Source organism: Dromiciops gliroides, chromosome 6, assembly GCF_019393635.1.
Source record: "Dromiciops gliroides isolate mDroGli1 chromosome 6, mDroGli1.pri, whole genome shotgun sequence".
Lineage (NCBI taxonomy): Eukaryota > Metazoa > Chordata > Mammalia > Microbiotheria > Microbiotheriidae > Dromiciops > Dromiciops gliroides.
This window is the reverse complement of record NC_057866.1, coordinates 238910934-238931118: the sequence shown is the minus strand read 5'-3', so window position 1 is coordinate 238931118 and position 20185 is coordinate 238910934. Positions and strand designations below refer to the sequence as shown.

General features: G+C 37.2%; 1 protein-coding gene across 7 annotated transcripts in view; it reads right to left on the bottom strand.

Annotated features, from left to right (window-relative positions):
* BMPR1B (bone morphogenetic protein receptor type 1B) overlaps positions 1–20185 on the bottom strand; it is a 389785-nt gene that overhangs the window by 49397 nt on the left and 320203 nt on the right. For 6 of the 7 annotated variants that reach the window (XM_043972746.1, XM_043972744.1, XM_043972749.1 and 3 more), the window contains one exon: positions 15073–15232. The exons of the other annotated variant lie outside the window; for it this stretch is intronic. In XM_043972746.1, coding sequence (XP_043828681.1) covers positions 15073–15232 — 160 coding nt within the window. The remainder of the gene's footprint in view (positions 1–15072; positions 15233–20185) is intronic. 7 annotated transcript variants of the gene reach the window in all.

Sequence of the window (20185 nt, the reverse complement as noted above, 5' to 3'; positions counted from 1 at the left end):
TAAAAGAGAAAGAAAGGCATGAGAAAGCAGAAGTTTTGAAGTCTGGGAGTATAAGTGAGAGGTAAAAAAATGTGGGAATAAAGACTGGATTTGTCATTTTAATGGAACAGGGAAATCCTACCAGAGAAAACCAACTCTACCAAAGTTGGGAGCACTTTCTCTTAGAGAAGATCTTAAAGAGTCCCCTTATGGATAAAAGGTTGTTCGATTTTCTCAGATCCAGCATTTTTTCGAAGTGGGTCTAGGGGCAGCTAGGTGGCCCAGTAGATAGAGCACCAGCCCTGGATTCAGGAGGACCTGAGTTCAAATCCAGCCTCAAACACTTGACACTTATTTAGCTGTGTGACCCTGGGCAAGCCACTTAACCCCAATTGCCTCACCAAAAAACAAACAAACAAAACAACAAAAAAAGAAGTGGGTTTAGAACCTTGCTATACAGAACCAGAAGAACATTGTACACAGTATCATCAACATTATGTGCTGATCAACTGTAATAGACTAGATTCTTCTCACCAATATAATGGTGCAAGAAAGTTTCAAAGGATACATGACAGAAAAGGCTCTCCAAATCCAGAAAAGAAAAAAAAAGGAACTGTGGAATACGGATGCTGATTGGATCATACTATTTCTTTTTGTTTTTGGTGCTGTTGTTTTTCTTTTTTGACGTTTTTCCTTTTTGCTCTCATTCTTCTCGTATAACATGACTAATGCAGAAATGTGTTTGACATTATTGTATATATATATAAAAGCTATATCAGATTACCTGCTGTCTAGGGGAAGGGAGGAAGAAAAATTTGAAATTGGAAATCTTATATAAACAAATGTTGAAAACTATTTCTACATGTAACTGGAAAATAATAAAATTTATTTTTGAAAAAAGAACCTTGCTATACCTTCTTGGTTTTGACATCAGCTCACTCCCCTACACTGCTACAAGCAAGATATTTGGAGGATGACTATGCCAGGACATATGACTTCTCCTTCATCACTGCCCAGTTACCCAGAATCAGAAACTTGAGAATCATCTTTGACTCTTCTTTCACTCTTCTCCTAACATTTTATTATGTTATTCTTCCAAAGTGTCCCTGAATTCAATCTTTCCTCAAGGTTGGTAAGAGGTAAGCCAGGAGTCTTATATATTCCTCAAAGTCTTACATATTCCTTACATATCCCCTCAATGCAGAGAATTTACCACTCCTTGCTGCCACCTCAGAGCCAACCTCTGCAGGCAGGAAGACCTCCAGTCTTGGGCTCCTTTCATCGATCACTGGGCCAAGCATGTCCCCAGAGGTAAGGCTGCAAGGGTCCAGGCTGGGCATCTTCCATTTGGCCCAAAAGTACCATCTGAACCTATACCGGTACAAAGAAACTTTCACCTCCTGCTGCCAGCCCAATCTTCTCACTGGGATCTGGAGAACCTCCAGTGCAAAGAAGAGGAATCCTCCCTTTGACTTCAGGCCTCTCATCTTCTGATGTGCCTGTCTTTTGAGAGCAGAGGAATGGTAGCCTTGACGACGAACATTCTTTCACTTGGTCATATCCTTTCCATGCCACTGATTCTGAACTCCTGTAGATTATCACCCTAACCCCATTCCATGTACCAATACCACCTAATTCCTCATCCCATCCAAAACTAACTTTACAGCCCTTCTACTGCACCCTCTAGAATGTCTGTTCCACAGGAAACAAACTTCCCTTTATCCTTTCCTCTCCTACTCTTCCCATCTTCTCACTATTGCTGAAATCTGATTTCCCCCTGACAACATGGACTCCCTTGGTGACTCTTTCTAGTACTGGTTGTATCCTCACTCATTCTTATCAGGTCACTGCTCAAGAAAGGGGAGTTGGAATGTTCATTGCTCCCCAGTGTCACTTCCAGGCTCTCCCCTTCCTCCTTCACTCAGTAACCACCTTTTTCTTTGAGGTTCATGCTGTTTGCATCTACCACCCAACCAAAATCCTGGTAACTGTTGTCTATAGACCCCCTAGTCACTCCCCTTCCCTCCTCAATGAGTTTATTACCTTGCTCATTTTTTTCTCCTACCCAATTTCTGTCTTCAGAATAGGGGGCTTCCACATGCATATTGATTCCCTTCAAAAACTCTAACCACTCAGGTCCTCAATCTAATCATTTACTATGAGTTACTCTTCCATCCCACTTCAGTCACATACAAAGATGGTCATACCTTTTACCTTTGCATCGTCCACAAATGAACCACCTCCACATTCAAGAACTCTGAAATCCCTATATCCAACCAGAATCTCTTGGCTTTTAACATCTCCCTCTGCTCTCCCTTACATAACCCTACTCATTAACCACATCATAATCTCCAATCACTTGATGCCACTATTCTTTCCCAGGCCATCTCTCCTGCACTAGCTCCTCTCCTCTTCACCCCATCTCAACCCCTTGGTGAATCAATTCAACACTATTCTGTGCTCCACTCTTTAACCCGTAGACCCTTAATCATGCCAATAATTATGCCCAATGAAGCCTCAGGCTTGGATCATTTCCACCATTTATTGTATTTTCTCCTACACATGTGCTGCTGAACAAAAGTGGAGAAAATCATCAACTATTCTGACCAGATCCATTACAAATTTATGTTATAGAACTTCATCTAGGCCCTATATGATGCTGGGCAATTTTCCTATATCTCCTTATTAACTTGCTATCCCACCCTCCAGAGTAGCTCTTCCAAACCTTCTTAACCCTCCTCAAATTTCCCACAGTTTCCCCCTACACCCTCTCTCAAATGAGAACTTTGCTTCATATTTTTTACAGAAAAAGATGGAAGCCATTCACAATGAACTCCCTCTTCTCCCCTCTTTCTCATCTCCTGTCATTCATGTGTCTCCTGCCACTTTCTTTTCCTTCACCTCCATCTCACATGATGAAGTGGCCTTACTCTCTTTTTTTTTGGTGAGGCAATTGGAGTTAAGTGACTTGCCCAGGGTCACACGGCCAGTAAGTGTTAAGTGTCTGAATCCAGATTTGAACTCAAGTCCTCCTGAATCCAGGGCCGGTGCTCTATCCACTGAGCCACCTAGCTGCCCCACCTTACTCTTTATCAGGAATAACCCCTCTATTTGTCCAAGTGATTACATTCTATACAATTTTTTACAACAGGTTATCCCCTGTCATACCTACTCTTTCACTTATTTTCAATCTCTCCCTGTCCACCAGCACATTTCCTAGTATATACAAGCCCATGTCACCCCTATCCTGAAAAAAACTTCAATGTATCCTTCCATGCCTGCTATCACTCTGTATTTATTTTACCCTTTGTAGCTGAACTTGGAAAGACCAGCTACTAAAGGTGCCTTCATTTTCTTTCCTCCATCTCTCCTCTTGATCACTTATCATTCCACCAAAATGACTCTCTCCAAAGTTACTAAGGATATCTTATTTATAAAATCCAGTGGCCTTTTTTTAACCTTCCTTTCCCTTGACCTCTCTGCATCCTTCAACACTATCGATGATCCTTTTTTCCTTAATACTCTTTCTCACTTGTGTTTTGGGGATACCACTTTCTCCTGGTTCTTTTCCTAACTGTCTCCTTGGCTGGATCCTCTTTCAGATCACACCATCTAATCATGTCCCTTTTCCTACCGCCCTCTATATATTTCTTCATTTGGTGATCTTATCAGCTCCCATGGATTTAATTACCATCTCTATGTTAATGATTTTCAGATTTCCCTTTTCTGACCTAAACTCTATGCTGTTCTTCAGTCTCACATCTCCACCTGTCTTTCAGACATCTCACAGAAGATGGCCAGCACACATCTTTGACTCTCTATGTCCAAAATAGAACTCATTAGCCTTCCTGTCCCTCAGTCTCACAACTTAAAAGTCACCCTGGATTCCTCGCTCTCTCTCGTCACCCATATCAAATCTGTTGACAAGGCCTGTTGAGGTCACCTTTGCTACATCTCTCATGTGCTCCCCCTTCTGTACTCTGACAGTGAGAGCCCTCTAGCACAAACCCTCATCAACCTCACATAGGAATTACTGCAAGAGCCTGTTGGAAGGTCTGTCTGCCTTGTCCCTCCCCAATCTAATCTATCCTCCATTAAGACACTAACATGATTTTTTTAAAGTACAAGCCTGACCACATCACCCCCTTATTCAATAAACTCAGTAACATCCAGCTGTTTCCAGAATAAAATATAAAATGCTCTATTTGGCATTCAAAGCCTTTCAGAATCTAGTCTCTTCCTACCTTTCCAGTGTTCATAAACCTTACTGCCCAACACATATTATGTAATCCTATGACACTGCTCTCCTGGCCACTGCATGGACAAGACATTATCTCTGTCTCCTGGAATACTCTCCCTCTGGGGCTAGGTGGCACAGTGTACAGAGCACTGGCCCTGGAGTTGGGAGAACCCGAGTTCAAATCTGCCCTCAGACATTTAGGAAGCTCTGTGGCTGGGCAAGTCACATTACCCCAATTGCCTTAAAACATCTGGGGCCATCTCCAGTTGTCCTGATCTATATATTGCCACTGGACCTAGAAGGCTCTGGCAGAAAGAGTGAGGCTGGTGACTTTATACATCTCTTCCTCACTTAAATCCAATTCAACAACTCTCCCATCTCCCATCTGACTACTGATCTCCATGAGTTAAGTACTAATAAAAATCTGACCTTCCACAGGAAGGCTTTTCTTATCCCTCTTAATTCCAATGCCATCCCTTTGTTAATCATTTCCTGTTTATCTTGTATAAACAGGAAATATCTTTGCTCTGTATATATTTGTTTATATGTTGTCAGCCCCATTTGATAATAAGCTCCTTGTGAGCCAGTACTAAGTTTTGTTTCCTTTGTATCCTTAGAACTTAGAACAGTGCTTAGCACATAGTAGGCACTTAATAAATGTTGTCTGATATTCTCATTGTCTTTACCTTATCTTCGAATTGGTTTTCTTGCTTCCATTCCCATCCTCACTCAATTCATGTAGCACTAAGACACTGATTTTACCATACTTCTAGTAAATCAAGAATTATCCTACAGGATTCATGAGAACAGGGACTCTATCATATCTAAACTTTCTGTCTCATCTAGATTATTAAAATTTTCTTTAAAAAATTCACGGAATCAGGGCAGTTAAATGGCACAGTGGATAAAGCACTGGCCCTGGATTCAGGAGTACCTGAGTTCAAATCTGGCCTCAGACACTTAACACTTACTAGCTGTGTGACCCTGGGCAAGTCATTTAACCCCAATTGCCTCACCAAAAAAAATTTTTAAAAACTAAAAAAAAAAAAAAAAATTTCACAGAATCACCGGATATATTCAAAGCCTTTCACCTATCCTCATCTCATCTAAAAAATAAAATTTCAACTACTAACTAGACTTCAAGAACATATATAGCAAAAAATATTTCTCAGGCACCTAACAATATAGAGGAACTCATATATAAGAGAAGTATAAAGTAGACAACAAAGAAATGAGATTGAATTGAAAGTAGAGTAGGTCTTATACATAGATAAGAACTGACAAATGTGATGATTGGAATGATGCCACCTGCTGGAGACTTACTGTAGAAAAGCTCTGCCATGAGGAGAAGGCCTCTGAGGGCAAGCCTTGGGGTCAAGGTCCTTGGCTTCAGGAAGTGATGTTTGCTCGTGGGTACTGTCCATCAAGGCTACCAGCCAATCAACTTGAGGAGCCTCCCATTTCTGGGAAGAGGATATGAAGTAGGAAGTAGATGCTGGAGGAGGGGTTCTTTCTCTTTTGGTTCCTGACCTGGCCATGGTGGGTTGGATGATGGGGTCTCTTAGAAATAGTTAGATTTTTACCTTTCTCTCTGATCCTAATGCTCTTTAATAAATACTTAAACACTTATAATTTAATGGCGACCACTCATTAGATTTTAGATAGTATAGCTAAAATTTTAGCCCCATCCACAAGAAAGAAGTCAAGGTAAAGTGGAATACTAGGGAAGAGATTATCATTAAAAGGGGTCTGAGAGCTTAGAAAATGAGACAATGGTGAACAAGCTGAACTACTCTAATGTTGATATCTTAGAACTTTCTAAATAAACCATTTTAATGCCATGTTATAAAATCATTAAAGTAAGTAATAGAAAAAGTATGTGTGGGGCAGAGCCAAGGTAGCAGAATAGAGGAAGCACTAGAACAGAAATCTCCCAACATACCTTTCCAAACAACTTTAAAATAACATCACAAATTGAATTCTGGAGTGGCAGAGCCAACAAAAGGTGTAGGTGAGATATTTTTTTCCAGCATGAGACAACTTAGGTGGTTGGAAGGAGAGTTATATGACACCGAGGTGGGGGCTGGCCAAGAGCCCACATGGCAGCAAGCCAGTGGTGGGCCTTGGAGGTGTCAACAGCGGCAGCAGCAGTTTGAAAGCTCTAAAACCAGAGACAGTAAGAGTCAGAAAAAGACTACAGGAAACCATTGTGCTAGCACTGGGCAAGAATACGGTGCTGTTTGACAACTCCATTGCCTATACCCACTTTCAGGCTCATTTCTATGGCAAAGAGGGGTGTTTGCTGTCCCAAGTAAATCATGGCGCTGAGGAGCAATATCATTTTATAGTCAGAAGGGATCAGGAGTCTTAAGCAGCAGTATCACTTGCACTGACAAAGAAGCAGTGACCCACCTCTCTCCAAATCACACTGCCTTGAAAGCACTGAAAACTTCCAAAACCACAAAACCAGCTCTGAAAATAGCTAGGGGAAAAATCCTGAAATTCACACCAGGAATAGAGCCAAACTTTAAAAAAAAGTTCAAAGTCAAGAAATAGGTGGGGAAATTGAGCAAAACCAAAAAGAAAATCTGACCATAAAAAGCTACTGTAGTGAAAGGTACAAAAAAGGGTATTGTAGTGAAAGGTACAAGACAGAAAAAAGGAAGGAGACAACAATGTCAAAATATCTACATGCAAAAAAAAAAATCTTGGAGGAAAAAATGTAAATTAAACATCAGCTCAACAGGAATTCCTGGAAGAGCAAAAGACCTCTTTTTTCAAAAATCTAAAATGGTGGAGGAGAATTAGGGGAAAATAAATGATGCAAAAATGAAATAAGCACTGAAATATTGAAAATATACCTTAAAAAACAGAATTGGAAAAATAGAAAAAAGAGGTACAAAACTTCACTGATGAAAATAAAGGCTTAAAAAGTAGACCTGGCCAAATGGAAATAAAATCCCTTAAAAACAGAACTGGAAAATAGAAGCTAATAACTCCAAGAAACATCAAGAGAAATAATAAAACAAAGTAAAAAGAATGAAAATAAAATAGAAGAAAATGTGAACTCTCTCATCATAAAAAGACAAGGCATAAAAAAGTGTTAAAGCAAGATTTAAGAATTATTGACCTGCTTGAAAGCCATGATCAAAATAAGAACCTAAAGAAAAACTGATCTGATATGCTAGAATCAGAGGGTAAAACAGAAAGTGAAAGAATCCACTGATGACGTCCAGAAAATTTTCAAAATGAAAACTTCCAGGAATATTATAGACAAATTTCAGAGTTCCCAGGTTAAGAAGTGTGATGTTTAAAATCTATGTTGTCTGATCACCTTAAATCAGAAGCTTCAGCACCAGTCTTTGGGCATTAAACATTTATTAAAGCATACAGGTATTCATATGGAGTGCAAAAAGTTAAGAAAAAAATCTATCTATCCTAGAGTTCCAGCCTGGTCTGGTTCTTCCTCAAGTCCTCTGCCATGAGCCTGCTTCAATCAGGAACTCTCCAGCAAGCTTTTTATAGGTCTGGAACAGAGGCAGTCCTTACACACTACTTCAAGCTGATTGGTTGTCGTCATCCAAATCCATTGGTTGTCGTCATCCAAATCCATTGGTTTTGAAGGTGTTCTCAAGTTGAGTTCACAGTCTAGCTTCTGAGAATAATACCTTATTAAGGGATAGCCAGATGTGATTACAATCCAGTTAACTTGAAGTAGGCTAATCAGCAGTCAATCACTCTCACTTGATACAATCAGTTTAGATTAATCTCCAGGTGGGTTTTTGAGTATCTGCTAAATCCCATTATTTTATCAAAGAAGAAAATATTGCAAGCAGCCAGAAAGAAACAATACAAATATTGTGCAGTCACAGGATCACGCAGGATTTAGCAGCTTCTACATTACAGAATCAGAGAACTTGGAATATGACAACCCAGAAGGCAAAGTGGTTAGGTTTACAACTGAGAATAACCAACACAGAAAAACTGACTATAATCCTCCAGAGAGAAAAAAGGGATATTGAATGAAATAGAGGACTTTTCATGCATTCCTGATAAAAAAGAGATGAATAGAAAATTTGACTTTAAATAAAAGACTCAAGAGAAACATAAAAAGGTTAATATGAAAGGGAAATTATAAGGGACATAATATGGTTAAACTATCTATATTTCTATATGAAAAGATGATACATGTAACTATTAATAACTTTATCATTGTTAAAGAATAGAGAAAGACTCAATATAGAAGGCATAGTAGTGAATTGATGTCAGGATGATCTTGAAAAAATAGATGGGTAAGACAGATAGGTGCACTTGGAGAAAGGGAAAAGGATAAGTATAATAGAGAAATAGCTTATTGTAATGGAGGGGGAAATGGTTAAAGTAACACAAACTTCATTTGATTTGGTTTAAGAGGTAAGAATACTCTCTCTGTTCTCTCTTCTCTATCTCCCCTGTCCTCCTTCTCCTCCCTCTATCTCTCCCTCTCCTTTCTCCTCTCTCTCACCTGGGTATAGAAATCTCTCTTACCCCAAAAGTAGGAGGTGAAAAGGAAATAAGAAAGGCTGGTTTGCAAAAGTGAGGGCAGATTAACATAGGCAGCAGTAAAAAAACAAAACAGACTTTTGAGGAGGTAAAGGGTAAAATGAGATAGAGAAGGATAAAACAGAAGAAAATGGAATGGAGGGAAATGTATATGAAGTAATTATAACTGTAAAGATGAATGGGATGAATTCACTCATATAAGAGAAACATTCAGCACAATGAATTAGAAACTAGAATCCAACAATATGTTGTTCACAATAAACACTTGGAAAAAAGAGAGACAGACAGACCTAATGTAAGGAACTGGAGCAGAATATATTATGCTTTTGCTGAAGTCAAAAAGGCATGGGTGGCACTCTGGATCTCAGACCAAAAAAAAAAAAAAAAAGCAAAATAACACCTAATTAAAAGAGATAAGCAGGAGGGAACCTCTGCTGTGTCTTGTTACAAAGCAGTATTAACAATGAAACAATATAAACACTAAATATATGTGTGTCAAATGGCATAGCAGAAAAATTCTTAAAGGAAAAGTCAAATGAATTACCAGAGGAATAAAACAGCAAAATTATACTAGTAGGGGATCTCAGCTTTCCCCTCCTGGAGTCAGAAAAATATAACCATAAGATAAATGAAAAAAAAGCTAAGGAGACCAATAGAATTTTTGAATCACTGGATACGATACACCTCTGGAAAAAGAATAGGGAAGGAAAGGACTATACCCTTTTCTCAGCTGTACATGGTACCTTCATAAAAAATGATCACGTATAAAGGCATAAAAAAAGCTCATAAACAAATGCAGAAAAGCTGTAATATTAAATGCACCCATTTCAGACTATAATGTAATAAAATTACTTTCAATAAAGGGCCAAAAAAGTATAATTTAAAAATAACTAGAAACTAAATCATAGGGAAAAAACCAAAAATTCATTAAAGAAGACAATGAGGGGGCAGCTGGGTAGTACAGTAGATAAAGCACCAGCCCTGGATTCAGGAGGACCTGAGTTCAAATCTCGCCACAGACACTTGACACAAGCTGTGTGACCCTGGGCAAGTCACTTAACGCTCACTGCCTCGCAAGAAAAAAGAATGAACAAATGAACAAAAGAAAGAAAGAAGGAAGGAAGGAAGGAAAGAAGGAAGAAGATGACAATGAGACAACATACCAAAATGTGAGGGATCTAGGCAAAGAAGTGCTTAGCAGAAAATGTATATATGTAAACTCAAACATCAATAATAGAGATAAATAACAGATTAATGAAATGGGTGTGCAATAAAAAACTATAATTACAACAAATTAAAAACCACCAATTAAATTATAATATAGTTATTCCGAAAGTCAGAAGAGAGATTAAAATAAATGAGAGGGTTTTGTAAAAAACAGTTAACCAATAAATCAAACTAGTAGTTGGTTTTATGGAAACAAAAACAACAAAGTTAAAGCATTGGTTAATTTTATTTTTAAAAAGAAAGAGGGAAATCAAATTATCAAAAAAGAAAAATTAAAAGGGTGAATACAACATCAATGAAGATGAAATCTTCATCCTAAAAAAAAAGGAAACAACAACCCATAAATGAGTTGCCTAGGGAAAAAAAATCCCCAGGACTGGATGGATTTAAAAATGAATTTGACCAAACATTTAAGAATTAATCAACCTCAATACTCTATAAAGTACTGGAGGGACACAAATATGTTTTTGATACCTAAACTAGCAAGTATAAAAACAGAGAAAGAAAACTATACATCAATTTTCCTAATGAATAGAGATGTAAAATGTTACATAAAATACTAGCAAGGAGATTACATCAATAAATCTAAAAGGGCATTTGTTATGACTAGGTGGGATTTATTAAAGGAATTCTGGGCTGTTATAATATTAGTAAAAGTATCAGTATAATTAACCATATAAATAACAAAAATTAAAATTATGACTATATCAATAGATTCAGATAAATACTTTTGATGAAATATAATGCCCAGTCCTATTAAAAACAATAGAAAACATAGGAATAAATGGAGCCTTTTAAAAATATGTATTATCCATTTAAAATCAAGAATAAGCATTATCTTTAATGGGGATAAACTAGAAGTCTTCCCAATAAAGTGAGGGGTTAAGCAAGGACATCCATTATCAACATTATTATTCAGTATCATATCAGAAATGTTAGTTCTAGGAATAAGAAAAGAAAAAGCAATTAAAGGACTAACAGGAGGCAATAGTGAAATAAAATGATCACTCTTTTCAGATGATATGATTATATACTAAGAGAACCATAGAAAATCAACTAAAAAAAGTTGAAAAAAAACCAACAGCTTTAGCAAAGTTGCAGGATACAAAACAAACTAACAGAAATCAAGAGCCCGTCTATATATTCAAAACAAAACCTAGCAGGAAGAGATAATAAGGGAGATTCCATTTATATTAACTGCAGACTTCATAAAATAAATGGTTGTCTACCTGCTAAGATAAAACCAGGGACTACATGAACACAATTTCAAAATACTTTCCACAGAAATAACAGATATAAACAACTGTAACAACTGCACAACTGAACAACTCATTGCTCACAGGTAGGGTGAACCAATATAATAAAAATGAGAACTCTATCTAAAGTAATTAACATATTCAGTGTTAGATCAATTAAATTACTAAAGAATTCTTTTATGGAACTAGAAAAAATAAAATTCATCTGGAAGAAGAAAAGTTCAAGAACATCAAGAGAATCAATGAGAAAAAATGTAAAGGAAGGCAGCCCAGCAGTTCCAGATTTCAAACTATATTACAAAGCAGTAATAATCAAAACAATCACAAATTACAAATAGTTAATCTAGTGTTTGATAAACCCAAAAATCCAAGCTTCTGGGACAAGAACTCATTACTTGACAAAAATTCCTACAAAAACTAGAGAACAGCCTGACACAAATCAGGCATAGACCAAAATTTCCCACCATATATATACACCAAGATAAGGTCATTTACATGTACATCATTTAGATATAAATGGTGATATCATAAGTAAATAAGGGGAGCTTGGAAAATTTTACCTGTCAGATTTATGAATAAAGGAAATGTTTGTGGACAAAAAAAGATAGAGAGGACAATATAAAGTAAAATGGATAATTTCAATGATATGAAATTTTTAAATTATCACATGGATAAAACCAATGACACCAAAATGAAGTAGGAAACTGGGGAAAACTGTATATCAAGTTTCTCTTATAAAATCCTCATTTCTCAAATATTTAGGAATCAGCCAAATTTATAAAAATAAGAGCCATTCTCAAACTGATAAATGATCAAAGGATATGACCATGTAATTTTCAGAAGAAGGAAATAAATCAAAGGTATTAATGATCACATGAAACGATGTTCTTAATCACCACTGATTATAGAAACAAATTAAAATAACTCAGAGGTACCAGCTTACTTTTATCATATTGGCTAATGTTACAAGAAGGAAAAAATAGAAATTCTGGAGTGGATGTAGAAAAGCAGGAACACTATTGTCCTCTTGGTGGAACTGTGATCTGGTCCAATCATTCTGAAGAACAATGTGTAACTATACCTAAAGGGTCATAAAACTATGCATAACATTTGGCCCAGCAGTACCACTACTAGGTCTATATGGCAAAGAGATGATTGAGAAAGATTTAGCTAATAAATACAATGATCCAAGACAAATTCAAAGGATCCATGATGAAAAATACATCTCCAAAGAGAGAACGGATGAATTCTGAGTGAAGATTGAAACATACTTTTTCTTGCTTTTTATTTCATTTTATTTTTGCAACCTCGTTAATGCTGACATATGTTTTGCATGACTTCACATATATAACTGATATTATATTGCCTGCTTGGCTCAACAGTAGGGGAGAAAATGAGGGAGAGAGAGATTTTGGAACTCAAACAGAATTTTAAAATAAAGAAAAAGTATTTGTGTCTGATCTAGATTTTCAAAAATTATTTCCAATAGATATGTAATCAGCCTTTAACAAAAAATACTTATTAAATGCCTACTAATATATCCTTTTATGTAAAATAAGTTAATTTAGATACTATTAGTTTAAGCTTTAGACTGAATGAAACAAAATTATCTAAATGTTTCCATATATAACCAAAACATTTTGAAAAGACCTTTTCCACTAAATGTGAACATACTCTTCTTGCCTAACTATCCAAAAGTGCAGGTCACAACAGGGAAATACTTTTTTTTTCCTAGAAACACTATCAGCCTGATTGAACACTGAATTTTGCTATAAGAGGAAATTTGCCTCGTTAAATATCTGAAAAATATAAAATATATTTGCACTTTGGAAACATTGCTCCTTATGAAAGCAACTCATCGCTCCTGACTAACTTCTGTGGTAGATTCTTTCCTACTTTCTCAGCATCTGCTACATCCTTGATTCTCCTGTTGATACTGAGCTATGTGATATCTTCTGTGTGCTTCCCTATTCTCTCTTGGTCATGTCTGACTTATTCTAACATCTGTTCACCTAACATCTGGGGCCATCTCTAGTCATCCTAATCAATATCTTGCTACTGGACCCAGATGGTTCTGGAGGAGAGAGTGAAGTTGGTGACTTTGCACAGCCTTCCCTCACTTAAATCCAATTCACTGTAAGTCATGACATCAACCTGACACCATGATCATCTTTGAGAACAAAGGGCAAACATCATCTGTTCACCTACCTCTTCTGCTGGTTCCTAGCACACCATCAGATTCTCTTCAGTCCTGCCCCTTGCCCTGTGTCCATAACCTCTGCCACTCAACTCTACTTCTGAAAGACTGCTAGTCCTTAATTTAAATGTGAGTATAGAAATATATCCTGGGGCAGCTAGGTGGCGCAGTGGAGAGAGGACCGGCCCTGGAGTCAGGAGTACCAGAGTTCAAATTCGGCCTCAAACACTTAATACTTACTAGCTGTGTGACCCTGGGAAAGTCACTTAACCCCAGTTGCCTCACTTTTTAAAAAAGGAAGAAATATATCCTTTTGAGGCATGAAGACAGATGAGAAAAAATGGTAGCTTATTTTACTCTGGAATGTAAGAGTCATCCAGCATGAACATGGTACTTGTTAAAAGTTTTATTTTCCAATATGCTGACCATAAAGCTCTAACATCTGGCTTATTTGTTACCTCAAGTTCCACCACAGAGAGCTAATGATCCTAACTTGGGAATTCTCTCTAAACCAAAGATTCATAACCTGTGGTCCATGGTCCATCACCAAAGGGTTTTTTAGATAGATTTCATGGAGTCCATAGTCTTGGATAAGACAATTATATCTTTATTTCAGTATTTTTTCAATATTTCAATATAATTGGTTTCCTATATAATCATATGTATTTATTTTATGCATTTATATACAATATTCTAAGAAGAGGTAGATAGGTCTGTCAAAGGAGTCCATGACAGAAAAAAATTAAGAACCCCTACTCTAAATTGATGTGTCAGTATGCCAATGTATTGAAAACAAAATAAGTAAAATGTATTAAACCTTCTTTTACTGACTGGGCATTTAGAAAAAAATGGTTCAAACTGAGGAAGGATCTAATGTTTGGTCTATACTGCAAGAATTTTGCTTTTTGAATAGTGAAGGTAAGTAAAGATGGGTTAACAGATTTCAGAATACCAAGCTAGGCAGTATTGCAGTTAAAGAATTGAACATTGTTGGGAACTGTGGCAGTGAGGGCTGATAAATTTAAGGGACCTTGGATTGAAATGGCTCAATTGAGAACTCTGGACAGCACAAAACTAAAATGTGACCAACATATTTTTCCATTTTATGGCTGTCACGTGAACAATAGAACCCAAGAATAATTTCAGGACAGTGTTAAATGATCTTAGGCTTTCAGAGCAAAAAGTCTAATTTCTCATATGCAATGAATCTGACTTTCAAGTTCTGGTTTCCAAATTTCTGACTGTGAATTCTACACAGATATAAATTAAAATAGCTAGGGTACATTTTTAAATCTTGTGTAGGACTTTCTAATTTATACATAAAATCGTTAATTCCACAGAAACATGAAAGGGGTTTTTTTTGGCATTTGTAATAGAAAAAGATAATCACAGATTTAGAGCTACCAGGGTCCCCAAAGGTCTACGCCAACCCCTTCATTTTACAGATGAGGAAACTGAGGTCCAAGGACATTAACTGGCTTACCCATGGTCACACAGTTAGTGTCAGGAGCAAGATTTAATACTTGTCCTCTTACTCCAGAGTCAGTTCTCTGTCCACTGTACTGTAGTGCCTCTAAATTAGTGATCTGCTATTGTTAAACATCTATATTTGAACTTCTTGAACCACCAACCTGCAAATATTGTTGACCGAGTCTTCAGGACAGTGATGGTGGCATTTGCATTGCAAGACCTTTGGCCGAGGGGTGGGGGCTGTGATGACACCGTCTTCCTTCTTGCTGTCCACATTCAACTTTCCCGAACTTCGCAAAAGCATATTGTCAAGGAAATTGGCTATAAAGGAAGAGCAATATATGTATGGATATTTTTTTAGATCTATGGAAAATTTCCAGTGGTATCTACCAAAAAATAAGGAGAAGAAGCTTAACATAATATAAATTTTGAAGGAATCTGTGGTCTGTATTCATTCATATAATTCAAATTTATAATAAAAAGGTCATTATTGTGGAGAATGAGTTTTTCCACCTGGAATAAAGTTTCAAAAAGTATACAAAAAGGTGCATAATAATTTCAACTTAATCTTCTAGAGTTTAATTATTACACAGAAAATTTAAAGTAAGAAATGATGACAAAAATATTTTTCTGCCATATATGTCATTAGGAGGCAAAATCCTCAATTGTTTACCAATAACTACGTAGCAAAGTCAATCAAGTGCTCAGGAAAATAAAAAATTCAAATTTTGCCTCAGATATTTATTAGCTGTACAACTTGGACATGGTTTATAATCTCCCTGGTCTTCAGTTTCCTTTCTATCGAGTGGGAATCATAATAGCCCCTAACTCCCAGGGTCCTTGTGAGGATCAAATGAGATAGCACTTTGGCAACCTTACACCACTATCTAAATCCTAGCTTCTAACATCATCCTCATCATCCTCATTTAGATATGTATCATTCCTGGCAGCTGTTGCAAACAGGAACATATACCTACTGTAAACAGCTGACAGTGACAATCCTTCTATTTGGGGGGAATTAGACATTCTTCCTTAAAACAGGAAAAGCAAAGTTACAATAAGATAAAATGTAGTATGTCACCAAGATACAAGCCAAACAGGGTAGTGATAATAATAACATAACAAAAAGCAGGAACATTTACATTTTCTAGATAATCTGATCAATTCAGTCAATGTGGCATTTTTTTTTCCTGGTGGAGTCAGTCTGAAGCCCTAGACATGGATTCAAATTCTAAGTCATGTACCATGGACAGCTCACTCCATGGACAGCTCACTCCACCCCTGGTATTGTATCCTTATCTGTAAAATGAGTTTAGATCTGATGGTCCCTATTAGCTTTAATTCCACAAAACTGTAAGACTGGCAGTACTTCATTCGAGGTTGTATGAGTCTGGCATCTAAAATCAGCCATACTTTGGGGAAAAAATCAAAACTGAATTAAAAGCGCTACAATTGGATTTTAGAAAACCACAGATACTTTTGCCCTAAGAACTCTGAATGCTGCTCAAGTTCTTTCAGATGTGAAAAATTTTACAACTGCCTATAATATAGACCTAATTAATGAAATGAAGGAAAAATCAGTAATCTATGACAATCATATTCATAAAAATTCCTATACCAGGCCTGCCTAGGATTTCATTTGCCAAATTAAAACAAAATATCCAGGGGCCAATTTTCTCTAGCCCTCAACTTTACCCTGCCATTGCTTAAATAGGAACCTCATCTCTCGGAGTGATCATTTGACTCATGTCCTTTCATTGATCATGATGAATGAAATATGACAGACATTATATCTCTGAAGATTTTCATCCAACAGTTTCATCTGCTTCCTTATAATCTTCCAATAAAAGTTCCTCCATGCCAGCAACCAACAGCTTTCAAAGTACATAAAATTATAATTTCACATTCAGAGAATAAAAGATCTAGTATAACCTGAGGCCCAGGGAAGCCCAAGGTCACAAAAGCATAAGATGTGCATGCAAGTCCATGGACATCAGAGGTCTTCAGTGCTCTTTCCACTGTGCCACATCATCTTTCCATTTTTCTCTTTTGTTTGTTTACTAGGATTGTAACTTTCTTTTTTACTATTACACTGAAAATTAACAGAATTTTACCTATGTTATGAATTAACTGGGCTTTTGTGGATTAACTAGACTACATTTATAACCACCTTACATCATTTTAAATGAAAGATTTTTTTTGAGGGGCAATGAGGGTTAAGTGACTTGCCCAGGGTCACACAGCTAGTAACTGTCAAGTGTCTGAGGTTGGATTTGAACTCAGGTACTCCTGAATCCAAGGCCAGTGCTTTATCCACTGTGCCACCAGGCTGCCCCTTAAATGAAAGAATTTAAGCCCAGTTGATTTGCAAATGAGTATTTATAGCCCAATTACTTTGTAATTTTCAGGCTCCTTGTACAGATTAACCCCTTTATATCATTTTCAGTTGAATTTAACAAACACTTATTAAGTACTTATTATGTTCAAGGCAATACTCTAGGCAGTTGGTTATAAAGAAACAGCCCTGTAATCAAAGAACTCAAGTCTAGTATTCTCTAGATATAGGTAAATATAGAGATTCAACAGTTCAGCCACTCAAGCTTGATTTGGAAGTTCTCAACTCCTGAACAAATGAATAAATAAATAAGACCCAAGTAAGCACTGTTTGTAGCATTATATCTGAAATTCAGACAATATAACAGGTAAAAACATGTGACAGTGTGTCAAGGAGATATATCTTTGCAATATTATGACATATATTAATTTTCTTTCAAATAAAAAAATGGCAAAGCTGGAAGGTGCTTGTTGACACAATTAAAACCTAGAAATGGAGTTTTTAGATCAGAATATATTTTTCCCACAGGGAAAAAAAATATAACAATGAATCAGGAAAACCTAGGCTCAAATTATCTCTCTGAATTCCTGGTTAATAATGCTGGGCAATTGTGCCCCAACAAAATCTCTAAGATAATAAGTTGCAGAGAAAGTGCTAGCCTACATTATTAGATGAAGTTTCCTCATATTATAAATTGGATACACAAAGGGACAGAAGGATAAAATCAGGTAAATAATTAATTCTGTGCATGATTTTCTACCTTAAAATGTATAATCATTAATTCTAAGGAAACACAAAAGATCTTTTTTCCTAATTATAAGAAAAACATCAGACCACAGGTCCAGAGTTTGTCATAGTACTTCATTTTTCAGATAAAGAAACTGAGGCCCAGAGAGTCGAAGGTTTTTTGTGTTTGTTTTTTTGGGGGGTGGGGCAATGAGGGTTAAGTGACTTGCCCAGGGTCATACAGCTAGTAACTGTCAAGTGTTTGAGGCCACATTTGAACTCAGGTCCTCGTGCATCCAGGGCTAGTGCTTTATCCACTGCACCACCTAACTGCACCCGAGTTTAAGAAATTTGCTGAAGGTCACTTATGGAATGAGTATCAGAGGTGAGTTTTGAAACCAAAGTCTTTAACTCCAAAGGCTATGGTCTTCCACTGTACTCCACTACCTCCCCTTGGGCACCCAGGTGGCTCACTGGATAGAGCACTGGCCCTGGAGTCAAGAGAACTTGAGTTCAAATCTGACCTCAGACACTTGACACTTACTAGCTGTGTGACCCTAAGAAAGTCACTTCAACCTGATAGCCTCAAAAATCTGGGGCCAACTGCAGTCATCCTTATGTATATCTTGCCACTGGACTCAGATGACTATGGAGGAAGGAATGAGGCTGGTGACTTTGCAAAGGCCTCCCTCACTTCAATCCAATTCAGGGCAAGGACATCATTCTGATGTCACGGTGCTCTTTGAGAAGGAAAGAGGAAAAACAACAACTGCTTCCCTAATAACTAATTCTCAAAATACAATTGTTTCAGGGAGTGGTCTGCCCTCTATTTAACATCAAAACCACAGTCATGGCCTGGGTTTGCCCTCGGTTAACAACCTGCTCAGGGAGGGTGCCTGACATTCTATACACTGATGTGGAGTGATTTTTATAACTCGGAAACCATACTTCAAAATTGTTTTGAGAATTTAAAAAAGAGACTAAATATATTTTTTTCTCCCAAGAAAGCTGTTTTATAAATAAAAAGGAGGCAATTCCATAGAAAGAGTTTTTCATCTTGAGAGGTCATGAAATAGAGGGGTTTGGGGGCAGCTGTTTGATATCTGTGAAAACTTTTACATCCCTGAAATGTACTTTACTGAGCATACGGCAAAGCATGTGTGTGTGTGTGTGTGTGTACATGTGTATGTGTGTGCGTGCATGCATGTTTATGTAGATATGCAGCTAAACATGAAGAGGTTTTTTTGCTTCCATGCCATCTTTGTTTCCAAATAAATGTATTCCCTACCCAGTGAGCGAGCCATTTAAAAGAGAATTTTTTTAATTGGCTATTTCTCCATTAAATAAAAGCTTAGGCTTATTTAAAAAGTAATGGAAATGGGCTATGTATTTTTATTTTCTGATTTTTAAAACATTCGTGACAAGGAAGGGCATGGTAGTAAATTGGAAAGAACCTTAAACCCAGGAGCTGTGAGTCCCAGATCCGGGGCCACGGACTCATAAATCTCAGAGTCTGATGTAAACTCAGAGGACTGGGAAGGAAATTCTTCCACAATATCCCTAACATGAGGTCCTCCAGACTCTACTTGTAAACCTCCATGGATGTGAGGGGACTTGAAGTGAAGGCTGGAAGATGTGAGTTTGAAGCCTGACATAGACACTTACTACTGTGCATCACTGGACAAGTCATTTAATTTCTCTGTGCCTCAGTTGCCTCATCTATAAAATAACAGGGTTGGACTTAATGGTCACTAATGTCTCCTGTATAAACCTATGATGTTGAAGGACACTGTTTAACATTGGTACAGCTTGGATTTCTAAGAAATCTGTCTCTTGCTTAACCTGAAATCTGCCTCCCATGAATCCATTGCCTAGTGGGGTTAATAATTAACCAACAAGCAGTTATATACCAGATATTGTGCTGAGTGCTGGGGTGAAAAAGGTAAAGTGAGACAGCCCCCTGACCTGAAGGAGCTGACATTTGACAATGGAGATAACACATACAAGTTTCTACAAAAACAGACTGACATGGGGGGTGCAGCTAGGTGGCACTGTGGTTAAACCTCTGGCCCTGGATACAGGAAGGCCTGAGTTCAAATCCGGTATCAGACACTCAACACTTACTAGCTGTGTGACCCTGGGTAAGTCACTTAACCCTCATTGCCCTGCAAAAATTAAAAACAAACAACAAAAAAACAGACTGACATGGCAGC